Source organism: Mobula birostris, chromosome 7 (genome assembly GCF_030028105.1).
Source record: "Mobula birostris isolate sMobBir1 chromosome 7, sMobBir1.hap1, whole genome shotgun sequence".
NCBI lineage: Eukaryota > Metazoa > Chordata > Chondrichthyes > Myliobatiformes > Myliobatidae > Mobula > Mobula birostris.
The window spans coordinates 60,659,998-60,677,570 of record NC_092376.1 but is presented as its reverse complement, the minus strand read 5'-3'; the positions used below and the strand labels follow the sequence as shown (position 1 = coordinate 60,677,570).

Below are 17,573 nucleotides of genomic sequence, written 5' to 3'. Positions count from 1 at the left end.
TGGCATATGTTTTTCCCATGGACCAAGATAATGCAAGCCAAGTAATTTCATGGGTTAGAGCAGTTTAATTGGTGCTGATGTTGAGGTCCAAGTGCTTGATGTTACACCTTGGCAGAGGGCGACTTCTTCAAGCTCATCTGCAAAAGAGCTTAAACTCCTCTCTTTAATGTCTCTTCTTACCTTTTCAAGGTGGCTGGGATTCTGTCGGAGTTAGTGATCTGCAGATGCACTCAAATTGCAGTTCTTCATGGCAGTTGGTGTCTGCTCACAGAGCTCACCGAATGGCCACATATTCAATATTTCCAGGAGCGGCTTGGAAGATGTGCATCTTCAGGGTGCAGCTTTGGGCAACCCCCGTGGACAACCAATGTCCTCTTTCTCTCTTGATGGGGGAAGAGACTGCTCATTCACGAGGCAGGTGAGCTTGAATAAACGTCGCTATAGACTGCAACATCAGAAAAGCAAGCTGTTGGTCTCCCCTCTCACTGTGGCAGGAGCAATACCTCTCTCACCTTTGTTAGTGAGAGAGAGAGAGAGAGAGAGAGAGAGAGAGAGAACGCGCCGCTGGCATGTTGAAGTGCTGGGTTATGGACTGTAATAGATCATAGTCTCTTTAGAGGCTTTGCTACTGCTTGCATGGTGGGTGGGGGGAGGTGGCTGATGCTTCCTGCTGGAACAAATGAGGGGAAGGGGAGGGTTGATGCTTTGCTGCTGCTTCTGCTTGGGGGGTGTTTTGGGGTTCTAATGTTTTTCTGTCATCATTCTTTGGGATTTTCTTCTGTTTCATGGATGTCTGCGAAGAGTAAAAGTTTAAAATTGTATACATTTTCTGATATTAAATGGAACCATTGAACTTTTAAAATATTATACATAAATTTTAAAGAAATTCCTCTAACCCATTGTGAATTCACAAGGCTTGGTCAGTTTTCAACTGTGTCTCTATTACTCTAAACCACTGAATGTCCTGAAACTATCCATTTTTGTTTTGGTCCTGTTACTCCAAGGCTGATAGAACTAACTGCCAAAAGAAACATTATGGTAGCTCTAAACATACTCTGAAATAAAATTAAGGATACATTTTTATTGCTTCATGTGATTTATGGACACCCAGGCATTTTTTTGATTTATATAACTGAGGATTTACAATTTAATGTCCTAGCAAAAAACTTGCTGAGCAAATACAAGTAATCTGCATCTTTTAAAAAGTGCTGCTGAGTCAAAAGAAAGAGTTTAGGATGAGACATCATTGTTAGCTAATTCCATTTATCTCGTTTTGTTTGTACTTGAAGGAAGTAATCCCATTGCTAACCTGGGCACTCAAAAAAAAGCAACTAAATCTGGAATTAATCACTGAAACCCCAGTAGAAATCCTGATTCTCTCCAATGATACTTCCTGACCTGCCAGGTATTTCTAGAATTTTTGTAGATTCGGTTTGTTCCTTAAAGGAACGTACACAATAGGAAGTAGTTGCTCTCTTTACCTCAACGTTCTCATTATCTCGATCATCGTTATGACAATGCCTTTCTGCCGGTGAAACCGTGGTCATGTCATTGTCAACTCCAGGATGGTTACTTACATGTTCTTCCACAACATCTCCAACCCTTTGCCCACCATAGACATCCACTCAGCCAGAATTCCACTCCTTGTCTCTCACTCACACGTATTGCTGGTGAGGTGTAAAGTTTGATTTTTGTGTTTCTTAACAAGTTACACGTATTCAGTTAGATTTAGTTTTATCCGTTATTATCTCAGAATTGGATTAAATAGTGCTGTTCTTTTCAGCAGCATGTAATCAGAAATATACAGTAATTAATATTCTAGTCCATGATGCTGCCTGGACTAGAGGCTATGTCTTATGAAGATAGGTTGAGCAAGCTAGTACTTTTCTCTTTGGAGTGAAAAGGATTAGAGAAGACTTAATAGAGGTGTACAAAATGACAAGAGCATAGATACAGTGCATACTGTGGCCAGAGACTTTCTGACAGGGTGGAAATGGCTAATACAACAGGTCATAATTTTAAGGTGATTGGAGGAAAGTATAAGGGGGATGTCAGAGATCAGTTCTTTACACAGAGAGTGGTAGATGCATGGAACACTCCTCTGTTAGATATAGTGATAGGGTCATTTAGGAACTTCTTAGATAGACACCTCCAGGTAGAAAAATAGAGAGCTGTAAAAGAGGGAAGGGTTAGATTGATCTTAGAGTAGTTAAAAAGATTGACACAACCTTGCAGGCTGAAGGGCCTGCACTACGCTGTAACTTTCAAAGTGCAGATGCCACAGAAGTAGGTGGTGTTCACAGTTGATACAGGGCTGTGGATCACAAATGAGTAATAACAAAGCATACAGCAGGTTATTAATCAGATGGAGCATTTTAAGATAGAGTTTAATCCCAACTGTTATGTTTTCTAACTCTAAAACATAAAACTAATTGAAAGAAAAACATGGAGCCAGGAATAATGCAACTACTATATAGACATCCTCAACAGAATATATTTTAAATCGTCTCATTCAGGACTAAAGATTTAATCATTGTGGAAGATTTCAGCATGAATGGTACAACTCTTTATCCCCACATGAGGCAATCTCCATCAAGGGAAAGTTTGTCCCAGCGCTGGTAAATTTGGGGAACTGAAATTCCTCTGCACATTATTCCAACTATTTGGGATAATATCTTTCCTGACACACTGTTTGGCAGGTGAGACTTGTGACTGTGAAATAATCTCAGGTTCTGGAGTTTCCTCCATGGTGGTTGTAGGAGTTTACTCTGGGATTGCAGGAAATGGTTCTGACAGCTCTGGACACCTTTCTTCTCCAAGATGTTCTTGGCATCTTCTGGACTTGTTGGCCTCCCAAGCAACATGTCGGTGAGAGGCCTGATCTGCTGATCTATCCCACACCAGAAGACAAAGCTTCAAGCCAATGCTTTCATTTTGACCATGCCTAGTTGACCCACAAGTAGCTTCACCAACACTTTGGTTCTCAGCTTGGATGGTACAACAACTCTCAATCCCCATATGAGGCAATTTCCATCAGGGGAAAGTTCAGCCCTGCGCTGGTAAAAATGGGGGAACTAGAATTTCTGTTGCACATTCCACCCATTTTGAGTTTCCATGTAGACCTGAGACAAAGTGGGGTCTTTTCTGGTTTCTCTTTGGATCATTTCTGCCATAGTAGGGAGAATTTCAATTTGCATTTGGGAGATTACATCAAGAGGAATGTCCTCTTTGGTAAATTTTTCAGGTATTTCCTTTTCCAAGGGCACATGAGACAATCCATCAGCACTGCTATTATTACTTGTCCTCTTGAATTCGATCTCGTAACTGTATCCTCCAAGAAACAGAGTCCATCTCTGTATTTGTGATTCTGCTGTTAGAGGAACATCATTTTGTGGATGAAAATGGACACTAATAGCTGATGATCAGTACTGAGGATAAACTCTCTCCCATACATGTACTGGTTTAAATGCTCTAAACACCAAACCAGACACAAGGCCTCTCTATCAATCTGTGCAATACTCACAACACGCTGGAGGAACTCAGCAGGTCCTCCAGCAGGAACTCCTGATGAAGGGTTCCGGCCCGAAGCATCGACCGATCTTTTCCACGGATGCTGCCCGACCTGCTGAGTTCCTCCAGCGTGTTGTGAGTGTAGCTTTGACCCCAGCATCTGCAGATTATTTTGTGCTATCAATCTGTGCGTAGTTTTCCTCTGCAGCAGTCAGGGAATGTGATGCAAAGGCTATGGAATGTTCACTTCCATCACTCATTACGTGAGATGACTGCATCTATACCATAAGGCAAGGCATCACAAACAAGTTTCACTGGACGATGTGGATCATAATGTATGAGTACGGTGTCAGATGTCACCATTTCCTTTACCTGTTGGAAAGCCACCTCACACTGCTTTGACCATTGCCATTTCTTCCCGATCTGTGGTATGGAGCACAGTAGCCAGAATTGGCAGGAACTTGTTATATTAGTTGACAAATCCTAAAAAGGACTGCAATTGTGACACATCCTTTGGCCTTGGGGCATCCACCACTGCTTGAATTTTCTCAGCACTCATATGGAAACCATGTGCGTCAATAATGTGACCATAGTTAAGTAATGCTTGATTTAAAGAATTCACACATGTTGTGTCGTGCTCTGAGCCCATAATCTTCTAATCTTTTTAACACTGTATTGAGGTTTTGCAGATATTCCTTGTCATCCTTACTAGTAAAAATTATGTCATCCAGGTAACACTGAGTGCCTGTCAGCCTTGCAGCACCTGGTCTATAGCATTCTGTCAGGGTGCAGGTGCAGATATTACTCCAAAAGTAAGGCTATTATAGCAATAAAATCTTTTGTGAATGTTTATGGTGAGAAATACTTTGGATTCTTCTTCCATCTCTATCTATAGGTAGGCTTCGGCTAAGTCCACTTTGCTGAAGTGTTTTCCTCCAAAAAAAAATTTGCAAAGGTATCCTCTATCCTGAGCAGAATGGTACTGATCTACTTTCAGAACTGGGTTGATGGCGACTTTAAAACCACCACAGGTCCTGACAGACCCATTCTTCTTGACTACTGGGACCACTAGTGTTGCCCATGGGCTCCACTCAACCTTGCAAAGAATTCCTACAGCCTCCACACTATCTAACTCACCTGCTACTTTATCACAGACAATATAAGCAAGTGGACGGGCTTTGCAAAACTTAGCTGTGGCATTTTGATTTAGCACTATTTTTCCCTTGATAAGTTTGAGTTTTCCAATGCCGTCCTTGAACACTGCTGTAGCATCACCTAGTACCTTTCTTAATTCGCTTTCAGTTGACTCTACAGCATGGAATGTGGCATATAGATGGGGGATGGATCTCCAATCAAGTTGTAGTTGTCTCAGCCAATCACATCCCCACAATACTAGCCCTCCTGTTTTTACTATATACAAGCCCAATATGACTTGTTGGTTATTGTATTTCACTATTACAAATGTCATTCCCTTGGGAGTTATCTTTTCTCCATTATAAGTTGGATGACTGCAGGCTTCAATTCAATATCTTTGAAATGACATTCACACTCATTTTGTAGAAAGATTGAAACAGCTGAACCAGTGTGCAAGTCTATTTTAATAAATTTGCCATTCACTTCTGATGTAAGCTTTATTGTTTGTCTATTGTTAGTTTTCATATTCTAGATCTCAAGAGTACTCAGTTCTGTGTCACTCTCATAATTATCAGATTTTTCATCAAGAGCTTGCAGATTAGTGCTCTTTTTGAAACTACAGTTTGAACTTTTATCTTTTCCTCTTCCCTGTGCAGTCCATTTATTTTTGTCTACCGAACATGCTCTTTGGATGTGTCTTACAATGTTGCGTTTTCTGCAAGCTGTACTGTTAAACCTGTGTTGGTCTGGTGTATGTGAGCCCCTGCAACAATGATAACAGAATTTATTTGACCAAGTCGGTTTCCGTTTAGATGTTGCAATTTTGTTCGTGCTCACTATCATTCCTGCCTGCTTTTCTGTTTGCTGTTTCCATTGATACATCGAGTTCAACTGCACTTTTAAATGTGAATTGTGTTACAGTTAGGATCTGTTCTTGAATGCTTTGTTGTAAGATTTCACAAAATAAATGATCTCTCAGTGCATCATTAAGCCCATCACTGAACTGGCTATGCTCAGACAATTTCTTCAATTGAGCCACATACACTGAAATAGACTGCCTTTCCTTTTGTTTCCATTTATGAAGCCTAAAATGCTCTGCAATCAACAATAGTTTCAGTTCTAAATGTTACTGTATTAATTTCACAATATCAGCAAAGCTCATTTCAGCTGGTTTGGTTGGACATGTCAAACTTCTAAGCAAAACTGGCACTCGAATACCTTTCCACCAAATGCACTCAGCAAAACTGGCATTCGTTCCTCATAAACTATTTAATTTGCTTCAAAATACTGCTCAATTTGCTCAATATACAATCTCCAGTTATCTTTTTTTTGCAATCGAATGCATCTATCTTTCCTGTGTAGCCAGCCAGTTCTGCTGTTTTTTAAAATTTATGATTATTATCACTTGGTACTCATTGTATATGAACCTGTGAATTCATCCATTTTCTGCCTTTTTTAAAACTTGACTATCTTCCTTTTCCCCTTGTGAAGAAACAAGTGTGTTGCACTTTTTAAAAACCTCAACGTCTAGCTGATTTTTAAAACTCAAACGCCACACTGCGCTTTTTTTAAGACTCAAACCTCTTGCTGCATTTCAGCAGGTAGGTGGTCACCCCTAGTTTGTTCATAGGATCAAAAGTTCATTTATTATCAAAACTACAGTATGTGTGCAGTATACAACTCTGAGTTTCGCTTTCTCCAGATAGCCATACAAAAAAGAAAACCATGGATGTCATTCAAAGAAAAACGTCAACCCCAGCACAAAAAAAAATGTTGCAAACGGCAACACGATCATCAACCCCCCCCACCACACTAAAAAACTGCACAAATGGTAACAAGAATATTAAATGCCTACGCAGAAAAATACATTGTGTAATTGGCAAGAACATTAAACTCTAAATCCCAACCCCACCCCCTTCAGAATAAAAACTAACAAATTGCACTAAATGGCAACAAGAAAGAACGGGCCAAAACTTAGAATAAAAAAAACATCAAACTGTTAAAGAGTCCTGTCTAATCCATAAATCACAGGACTTCAGTAACAACCTCTGACAGCACTGAGAGGGAGAGAGAGACCACTCGTACACGGAGGCCTTCCCTCGGGAGCAGTGAGCAATAGGCCGTCACAAACACCTATGCTCGGGAACAGTGAACAAGAGATCTGTCACAGCACAAGCAAACAAGAGATCTGTCATAGCACAAGCAAACAAGAGGTAGGTAGTTGGTGCTGGATACTCACTCATCTTCCACATTCACTTCAATATTTCAATCTTCCTCTATGCTTTAATCAGAGAGAAATGGATTTGATCATGGGCTTGCGTCCTGTCTTTGAGCCTCTTTATTTGGCACTGTTGTGATTTGTAACTCAGAAACATAAAACTAATTGAAAGAAAAACAGAGCCGGGAATAACATGCGTACTCTAGTTTCATTTTAACTTTAGCAAGGTGCACACATGTGATGTGGAGGCATGATGACATTTGTCATTTACATATTTTTACATATAATCTGTAATGTATTAAACAAAGAATGCTTAATCAAATGATATATTTACAATATTACTGAAATATTAAATACAGAACACCAACAAGTCAAAGTGATGCATTTTGGGAAGACATATAGGGTAGGGAATTAAGGAATGTTGATGAATGGAGGGACTTTGGGATTCAAGTCGTAAGTTCCTTGGAAGTGGGAACATACATAGGTGGATAGGATGCTGAAGAAGGCATATGCCATGCTTGCCTTCATACAGTAGATCAGGGAATAGAAGATGCTGCAATTTTATAAAGCAGAGGTTTTGCCCTCCAGCAATTCGCCAAGCCTTTCCACGTAGCCACCTACCAACAGATAAGGTGTCTCGGATCTGCCCCCTAACATCTCCCCCACCTCAGCATTGCAATCGTTTGCAATCTTCGATCATCCCATTGGGCTGAACTGAAAGACATGCTTTTTACATCTCAACAGTATCTCCCCTCCTCCCCATCTATCCCCCAGTACAAGAGGCATTTCTAGGCTCTTTCGTTTTACCCTCATCCCAGCAACACAATATATATATATGTATATTGGAGCACCAGTGATGCTGTTGAGTGGCCAATTCAAGAGCCTCATCCGCCCTCACCCACCACAGCCATAACCAGATTGATCTTTTTAGTCTGGATTTGGAAGAGGAGGATTGGGAAATATGATTTCAATCACTTTCTTAGTTTATATATGTCTTGTGTTTGTGTGGTTTTATGGTCTCCATACAACTATTGGCACAGCTACTCTCTCGGACATTTTATTCTAATTTATCCAGTTTCTTTTAAATTTGCTGTTACGGAGCACAAGGAACCCATCCAGACTAGCATTAGACCCAATTTAACAATGATACAAAATTGTTATGTTATACTTATCGCCATACCTTTCCATCGAAATATGAAGGTGTGACTTTGAAGCAGCAATGCTGCAATTGTGCTTCTAAGTTAGTTTGAATTGTCTCAGCCAGTCAGCTTTCACTGTCAGCTACAATTATTGGTAACTGTACTCACTACTTGTAGTGTTTCATTATGCTTTGTATTTGAGGTGATTTCTGTAAACCTCAATAGAGTAAGCTTTTAGAGTGAAGGTACCTTTCGTCAATAGTAAAGTACTGAACATGTTAAAGTCAGCATCCTAAATTATTTGTAAATTATCTGCGGCGATATCAATTTGCACCTGGCTATTAATGAATACTTTATTCAATAGTCTGTCCATTTGTTGCTGTTACTCCAGTGCCATTGTATAATCTCAAATGCCTGCATAAATGGTCAAATAATAAAATTCTCCTGGTGCTCTGTTGAAAAGCCACTGAAACTATTTTTGATTCTTTTCTTAGCTTTGGATTTGAAGGCTGCTGAAATCTGTCTGTTTTTAGCAATTGAAATATTTGACTATTGAGTGGACTAGGCTGCAGGTTAGCCTTTGCAACAGTAGGAGCTATTCCAGCTGGTCTCACCAGTACGCTACAGGCTTCTTTTAATAGCTAAGGACTTATCTTGAATGCAGCTGTGCCTACTGCATGTGGTGAACAAGGTTCTCCGGAATTGTTGTATGCCATTTCCATTGACACAAATTTGAAGGTCAGGCTTGGCATGCTTAACATCTATGACTGGAATCCATATATAATCCCATCACATAAAGCAAAGACTAAGAATGCACCAGAAGTGCATTGTAATGAGTTCTTTCATGAAAGAATATACTCAGTATTTGTCTTAATCTGCTCCTGGCCTCATGTCCCAAAATTAGAATTTCTAATTCGAGCTAGAAGGAGTAAAAATAAGATGAGCTAAGATGACTGAGGAATGACCGATATAGTACAAGAAATCCAGCTGTATTTTTCAATGCCCAGATGGAGAATGAAGTGCTATTCTCCGTGCCTGCTTTGGGTATCACTGTGAAAGTACAGGAAACAACAGACTAGTAAATCAGAGTGGAAGTGGATTGGGCAATTAAAGTGACAAGTGGAAGGACGACCAAGGTATGCAAAGCAATCACCCAAGTTGACTTGGTTTCTCCAGTGATGACAAGACCAATTTGTGAACACCAGATACAGTTCTCTATATTGGAAGAAGTGCAAGTGAAATGCTGCTTCATATGGAAAGACTGTGTCCCAGCATGATGGTGAAGGAATTGGTAAACGACCGCTACCCACCCCCCACCCCACCCCGCCCCCAGCAGCTTCATAAGCTTTTTTCACCTTTTCAGTTGATTGTCACCCTTCACACAGTTGCACCATGTCCTGGTGTTTTCTGTAACTTTTAGAGTTCCAGAATTTCTTATTTTTTAATGTACAGAACTTTCAGAAACTTGACAATTTAAAAAAATTACCGTGGTCACCATGTCAACTAAGAAATTCCGTGTGAAGCTTTCATTTGTCTTTCAATATGTCTGACTTTTCTCTCCTGTGTTGTGCATTGCAGTGCTCTAAAAACAAACCTTCTCTACCCAGGTAACATTGACTCCATAGCAGACTTCTATTTGACGCAAACATGACAAAATCTGCAGATGCTGGAAATCCAAAGCAACTCACACAAAATGCTGGAGGAACTCAGCAGGCCAGGCAGCATCTATGGAAAGGAGCAAAGAGTCGATGTTTCGGGCCGAGACCCTTCATCAGAACTGGAAAAATAAAGATGTGAAGTCAGAGTAAGAAGGTGGTTGGAGGGGAGGACAAAGTACAAGGTGGTAGGGGAGAGGGGGAGTGGGTGAAGTAAAGAGCTGCAAAGTTAATTGGTGAGAGACATAAAGGGCTGGAAAAGGGGGAATCTGATATGAGAGGATAGAAGACCATGGAAGAAAGGGAAGGATGAGGAGCACCAAAGGAAGTGATGGAAAGGGAAGGGAAGGAGATAAGGTGAGAGAGGGAAACAAGAATGGGGAATGGTGAAGGAGAAGTGGGTAATTACTGGAAGTTTGATAGATCGATGCTTGTGCCATCAGGTTGACAGCTAACCAGACAGAATTTCAGGTGTTGCTCCTTCAACCTGAGTGTGGCCTTATCGTGGCAGAATTGAAATGGGTGGCTACAGAGATATCCCACTTTTTCTGGCGGACAGAGCATCGGTGCTCTGTGGTCTTCCAGTCTAGGTCAGGTCACACCGCTGTATAGGAGGCCACACCAGGAGCACTGGATACAGTAGATGGCCCCCAACAGACTCACAGGTGAAGTGCTGCCTCACCTGGAAGGACTGTTGGGGGCTCTGAATGGTAGGGAGAGAGAAGGTGTAGGGGCAGGTGTTCTGTTTGTAAGGGTAAGTACCAGGATGGAGATGGTAGAGGTTATGGCGAATTATATGCTGGACACAGAGGCTAGTGGGGTGATAGGTGAGGACATGAGGAAATCTTCAAGTAAATTTGAGGGCAAGGTGGAAATTGGAGGCAAAGTAGATAAAATCGATCACCACGTCATGGGGGCAGGAAGCAGCACCAATGCAATCGTAGATGTAGTATAGGAAGAGTTGGAGAGTAATACCTGTGTAGGCTTAGAACTTAGGCCGTTCCATGTAGCGACGAACAGGCAGGCATTGCTGAGACCCTTGTTTACATCTTTGGTTTGAAGAAAATGGGAGGAGAAGAAGGTGAAATTATTGAAAGTGAGGACCAGTTCTGCCAGACTAGGAGAGTAGAGATGGAGGGAAACTGGTTGGGTCTGTTGCTCAGAAAGAGACGGAGAGGTTTAAGGCCCTCCTGATGGTGGCTGGAAGGGTAAACCTCCATCCCCCAGCAGGGGTAGGGGTGTGTGTTCACCCGTGTGTTTCCCCTCTATTTGACACACTCCCAATCCTACGGACGGGTGCCGGCCTTGTACGCTTGCGCATTCTTCCGTACCGGTCCCGGCTCTTCACGCATGCGTATTCCGCCGTACTGCGCTCCCTCCCCTCCCTTTTGCACGCATGCGTGTTCTTCCGCGCCCGTCGTGGTTTTGTATGCATCTGCACGGCGTGAATGGTGTTGCGCAGACGCATTGAGTTAAGCGGATGTGGCGGAGCAGGCTGCTTGATGTCCGTGCTGGTCCGTGGCCAAAGAGCATTCTCTCCTTGTTCAATGGCTACACCAGTGACTCCAGACTGAAAGTCAGTGACGCGCTCTTAAGAGCGGCGAGCCAAAGTGAGCAAGAGGTAGTGCGGGTCCAGGTAACTGCGCCAGTCTTGTAGAGTGAGGGCCCTATCGCGGGAAGCTGGGAAACGTTTCTTCTCTCCCTGAATTACAGGGTCAGACACCTCTACCCTTCCTTGTCTGGTCTTCGAATCATTAGTGAAGTAGTTCCTGGAGAGGTACAGAAGGCAATTCTGGAACAAAGGAGGTTTAGAGGAATATTACAGGAAGGAACAATGCATCTTGTCTGCTATAAATATTTATCCCACCTTGGTGTGACAGGTTTTAACCATGCTCTGGTGGAAAAAAATTATACAAGCCCCATTTAAGTCTCTTGCCCCTTTTTAAAAAATAGCTATTGGTTATGGACATCACTGCTAAGGGTAAAAGTGTACGCTACCTATGGCCCACATTTTTTACATCTCATTGAACTCCTTGTCAACTTTATTATAGATGAATGTTTCAGCTTTCATGAGATCCTGAATCTCTACACGTTTCCAATAGAATCTCAGTGGACTGGCAATTTATTGAGCAAGTATTTTTCCATTTTAAAGTATGTATATCAATTAGTAAAACAGTAATGTTATTTCTCCCCTTAATGGAAAGATACAAAGATAGACACAGTTTGGGACTGAGTTTAAGATCTACTGAGTTAACCAGGATACAGTGAAATTGCTTACATACTTGGCTATGGTAATTATTGCTAATAACCCTTGATGGTCAGGTGCATATTGATACATTAGATGTTTGAGGAGGTTTAGTATGTCACCAAAGATTTCTGCAAATTTTTATAGATGGAGAGTATTCTGACTGGTTGCATGTTCAGAATTGTAAGAGGCTGCAAAGAGTTATGGACTCAGCCAGCACAATCAAAGACACAACCCTCTTCGTCAGCAAAAACATTTTCAAGAGATGGTGTCTCGAGAAGGTGCCATCCATCACTAAGGTGACCCTCATCATCCAGGACGTGCCCTCTTCTCGCTTCTACCATTGGGAAGCTGGTACAGGGACTTGATGACCCAAACGATGATTTTGGAGCAACTTGTTTCTGCCATCAGATTTCTGAATGGTCCACGAGCATTGCCTTGTTACTTTTGTTTTAATGCCCTATTTATTTACTTCTGTCTATGGATTTTCATGTCTTTGCACTGTACAGCTGCCACAAAACAACAAATTTTGCACGGTGTCAGTGACAGTAATTCTGATTACTATCTGCCACATAGCCAACAAGCAGTATCATATTGTAACTCTACGGTTGTATTCAAATATGCATCTTTTTTTTGTCTTTGAGCTTTCTTCAGCTTTATTGAGAAATTTTAGGTTGGTGGAAGGTATTTGGGAGTAGATGTGGAAAGAGCATAGAAGATAGGGAAGCTTATTAAAAAAAAACAAAGTAACAAAAAGCAAACAGAAGGAGAGATAAAATGAAATGTGAAGGGAAACTAACCAAAAATATCAGAGGATTTTTCAGATATATAAAGAGTAAAAGAGAGGTGAGACTGGATATTGGACTTCTGGAAAACGATGCTGGAGAGGTAGTAATGGGAACAAAGAAATAGTGGATGAGTTTAAGTACTTCAGTGTGGAAGACACTAGCAGTACGTCAGAAATCTGAGAGTGTCTGTGGGCAGAAGTGAATGTAATTGCTATTACTAACAAGGAGGTGCTTGAGAGCCAAAAGGTCTGAAGGTAGTAAAGTCACCTGGACTGGATGGACTACACCCCATGGTTCTGAAAAGGTAGCTGAAGATATAGTGGAGACATTAGTAATGATCTTCGAAAATCACCGGATTCCAGAATGAAAAATTGCAACTGTCATTCCACTCATTAAGAAGGGAGGGAGGCAGAAGAAAGAAAATTGTAGGCCAGTTAGTCTGGACTTCAGTTGTTGGGAAGATGTTGAAATCCATTATTAAGGATAAGATATCAAGGTACTTGGAGGCACCTGGTGAAGTAGGCCAAAGTCAGTGTGGTTTCCTTAAAGGGAAACCTTGCTTGACAAATCTGTTGGAATTCTTTGAGGAAATAACAAGCAGGATAGACAAAGGAGAGTCTGGGAATGATAACTTGAGTTTTCAGAAGGGCTTTTTCAAGATGCTTACATGAAACTGCTTAACAAGGTAAGAGCCCATAGCATTACAGAAAAGATACGAGCATGGATGGATTGGCTGACTGGCTTTTTTGGTTGGCTCCTGGCAACTCGTGTATACTGCAGGGGTCTGTGTTGTGACAACTTCTTTTCAGATTATATGTCAGTGATTTGGTTGATGGAGTTAGTGGTTTTGTGGCCAGGTTTGCAGATGATACAAATAGGTGGAGGGTCAGTGTTGAGGTAGCAGGGAGTCTGCAAAAGGACTGAGACAGATTGAGAGAATGGGCAAAAAAGTGGCAGATGTAGTGTTGTGAAGTGTATGGCCGTGCACGTTATTAAAAGGGATAAAGGCATAGATTATTTTCTAACTGGGGAGAAAGTTCAAAAATCAGAGGTGCAAAGGGACTTGGGAGCCCTTTTGGAGGATTTTCAAAAGGTTAACTTACCGGTTGAGTCGGTGGTAAGGAAGGCAGATGCAATGTTAGCATTCATTTTGAGAGGATTAGAATATAAGAGCAAGGATGTAATGCTGAGACTTTATGAGGCATTTGTCAGGCCACACTTGGAATATTGTGAGCAGTTTTGGGTCCCTTATCTAAGAAAAAGTATGCTGGCTTTGGAGAGGGTTCAGAGGTTGTTCACGAGAATGTTTCCCGAGTGAAAGGGTTAACATATGATGAATGTTTGACAGCTGTGGGCCTGTACTCACTGGAGTTCAGAATGTTGAGGGGAGATCACATTGAAACCTGTTGAACTTTGAAAGGCCTAGGTGGTGTGGATGTATTTCTATGTGGATTCGTACCAGCGGAAAACTTGGCCCATGTGTTTTAAGTCCATAATTTTGATATTGTTGAGAAACAATAACATTTGCCCAGTCAGTTGCAAAGAAAATTTCTATGTAAAAAACTGTGTGCAATTTTATTTGGCAAAAAATGTTAGTGCTGGGAGTGGGTTGTTACTGAAGTTGTTGGGGGTGTGATGGTGGCCGTGGAACAGCAGCAGTTGATGTTATTTAGAATATTGTGTTTATTTATTGTAAAATGTGTCCATAAAAATAAATAACGTATTACATTTTGTATAATAAACTTCTTGGGGCTTATTTTTCTTCACACCACTTCTTTTGAAAATTATTTCTGCCTGATGCTTTTTATCTTGAAGGGTTGGATACGGTCGGTACGTGCACAGAAGGACATTACATTTTTGCATATTAATGATGGAAGTTCACTGCAAAGTCTTCAAATAGTGGCACATCCAGATTTAGATATCAGGTAAGAGAATAGAATTATTTTTCTTCTAATAATGTAAATGCAGTGGAATATATCTAAATATTTTACGTAAGGTATAAAGTTTTGTTCCAAAGGACACCTCTTGCATAATAGTAGTAAAAACAAAGAGAAATTAGGTGTCACATGTAATTATGTCCTCAAGACCTTACAAAGTATTTCTCTAGTAATAAGGTATTTTTTGAAATGCAGACACTAAACGCTACATCCTACTACAAACACAAATTAAATCAGGAGCCATTTAATGTATTTTTAATGGTCCAGCACAAGGGAACTTCTCAGCTGCTCTTTAAGTTGTGTAGCGGGATCTTTTACAACTAACTTAAGTACAGTCAATTATCTGGTAATGCACATCTTAAAAGTTTGTCCCAACTTTGTAATTCAAGAATTTAAATAGATTATGTAATTAAATCCCAAACTGTGATCATTAATAATTTGCATAACATGAGCTTTCCAAATGACTGAATAGATCAATTAATGTATTGTTTCAGGCAATTACTACTTTAGTTTCTATTCAGTTATTTTTTAAATCAGTAGATAAAAAGAACATTTCTGGTAGAATATAATTTTTCATGTTTTACAATAGCTGCTTCTGAACAATTAATAATATTTTAATTTTTCTTTATAATTTTATCATTCTTAACCAGAACTTACGACATTGGGGTAGTATAGTTCCTGTTATTGTATTCAGTGCACATTTTCTAATTTATTAATATTTTTATAAGTATAATTTTTATTTTGGTCATGTCGCTTGTGCTGTTACAAGTCTGAAGACTGATAAAGTATCAAAAGGCATAATTGCATTATTTTTATGAAAAATAACTATTTTGCATATATTTGCCTATAGAGTGGGATGTTACTCTTTGTTAAATGATTCCCACGATGTGGTATATGCCCATTGGTAGCTCATTGATTCAGACTAACTGGAGCTGTTGATGTTTTCAGCCCTCCAAATCAATTGTGGAGCTAAGTGGAGTTCACAGTTTTTTTTTGTCTTGCAATAAAACCCCTCCATCAGTGACAACACAATTGTGCTGAGATGGTAATAGATAAGAAATTACTTTTTGAAACATATTGGATTACAAATGTATCCATGGCTGCTTGTGCTAAATTGTAGCTGTACATTACATTGCAAATTCAATTTAAAGCCCCATTAATCTCAAAAAACTTTCCAATTCTCTTGATCATTCCTCAAATTTAACAATGCAACAACGAATTTCATGATGTATATCAGTGATAATAAACCTGATTCTGAATCTTCAGTTGTGATAATGCAGCACGGGGTAGAGCCGCTGCCTCACCGCCCAGAGATCTGGATTTGATCTGCACCTCCTGTACTGTCTGTGTGTGCAGTCTGCACATTCTCCCTGTGTCTGTGTGGTTTTCCAGGGGGCTTCAGTTTCCTCCCATATTCCATTGGATTGGTAGGTTCCCGAGTATGTAGAGGAGATAATGGGAATGCTGAGAGGCATTAAATGGATTGTTTGGGTGCCACAGTAGTGTAGCGGTGCTCTGGTTTCCTCCCACAGTCGAAAGATGTGCCGGTTAGTAGGTTAATTGGTCATTGTAAATTGTCCCTCGAGGAGTTGCTGGGTGGCACGGTTTGAAGGGTCTGTTCCACAGTGTATCTCAATAAGTAAATAAACCGAAATTATATTCCATTCGCAAGACTAGGGGAAATGTGCTGGCTTTGCACATAACAGCTTTCTTAAGTTAACAGATATCATTAAACTATTTAATAATTTATTAAGTGATATAACAGCAGAGAGTTGAAATGCAGAGAACACCAGCATAAGTATGTGTCTTGAACTTGGCTTACTAATGTTTTAGCCTGTCAATCTTGAAATTAATAGGTGAACACTTCCGGCTAAAGAAGAATTTCAAGCGTACTCACCAAGCAAATACTTGCCAGTTACAACACCAATTTGTTTAGACAATAATCTTTAATTATAATAAGTATGATAATTAAGGTGCTCAATAATATGTAGCTTTGTATTAATTTGGTGTGCTGACCGGTAGGCACATTTTGAATTGAATTGACTTTATTTCTCACATCCTTCACATATGTGAGGAGTAGAAATCTTTACATTGCATCTCAGTCTGAATGTGCAATGTGCAAATTATAGTAATTTGTGATATATACAGTACAGTAAGATATACAACAGAACAGTCAATATAACTTAGAGATACAATTGTGTCAGCATGAATTAATCTGTCTGATGTCCTGGTGGAAGAAGCTGACTCAGAGCCTGTTGGTCCTGGTATTAATTCTGTGGTACAGTTTCCTGGATGTTAGCAGCTGGAACACTTTGCGGTTGGGGTGACTCAGGTCCCCAATGATCCTTTGGGCCCTTTTTACGCACCTGTCGCTGTAAATGTCCTGAATAATGGGAAGTTCACATCTACAGATATGCTGGGCTGTTCATACCACTCTCTGCAGAGCGCTGTGATTGAGTGATACGGTCAGTCAAACTTCTCTCAGTTATGCCCCTGAAGAAAGTGCTTAGGATTTCGCAACTCATGCCGAACTTCTTCAACCGTCTAAGGTGAAAGTGGTGGTGTTGTGCTTTTTTCACCATATAGCTGATATGTACAGACCAAGTGAGATCCTGGGTGATGTGTATACCAAGGAACTTGAAGCTATTCACACTCTCAGCCCCAGATCCATTGATGTCAATAGGGGTTAGCCTGTCTCATTCCTCCTGTAGTCCACAACTAGCTCCTTTGTTTTTGCGACATTGAGGGAGAGGTTGTTTTCTTGACACCACTGTGTCAGGACGATGACTACTTCTCTGTAGGCTGCCTGGTTATTATTTGAGATAAGGCCAATCAATGTATCATCTGCAAATTTAATTAGCAGATTGGAGCTGTGGGTGGCAACACAGACATGGGTGTACAGAGAGTAAAGGAGGGGGCTCCTTTACATTTACATTTTTGTGTAATG

The 17,573-nt window shown here is 40.6% G+C and overlaps 1 protein-coding gene across 2 annotated transcripts in view; it reads left to right on the top strand.

The window, feature by feature from the left end:
• The first annotated feature begins 11,077 nt into the window (after positions 1 to 11,077).
• The window catches only part of nars2 (asparaginyl-tRNA synthetase 2, mitochondrial), a 70,653-nt gene continuing 64,157 nt past the window's right edge, over positions 11,078 to 17,573 (top strand). The window contains exons 1-2 of one of the 2 annotated variants that reach the window (XM_072263297.1): positions 11,078 to 11,292; positions 14,505 to 14,614. In XM_072263297.1, coding sequence (XP_072119398.1) covers positions 11,137 to 11,292; positions 14,505 to 14,614 — 266 coding nt within the window. In that variant the 5' untranslated portion in view covers positions 11,078 to 11,136. The remainder of the gene's footprint in view (positions 11,293 to 14,504; positions 14,615 to 17,573) is intronic. The other variant, XM_072263296.1, reaches the window with a different exon arrangement.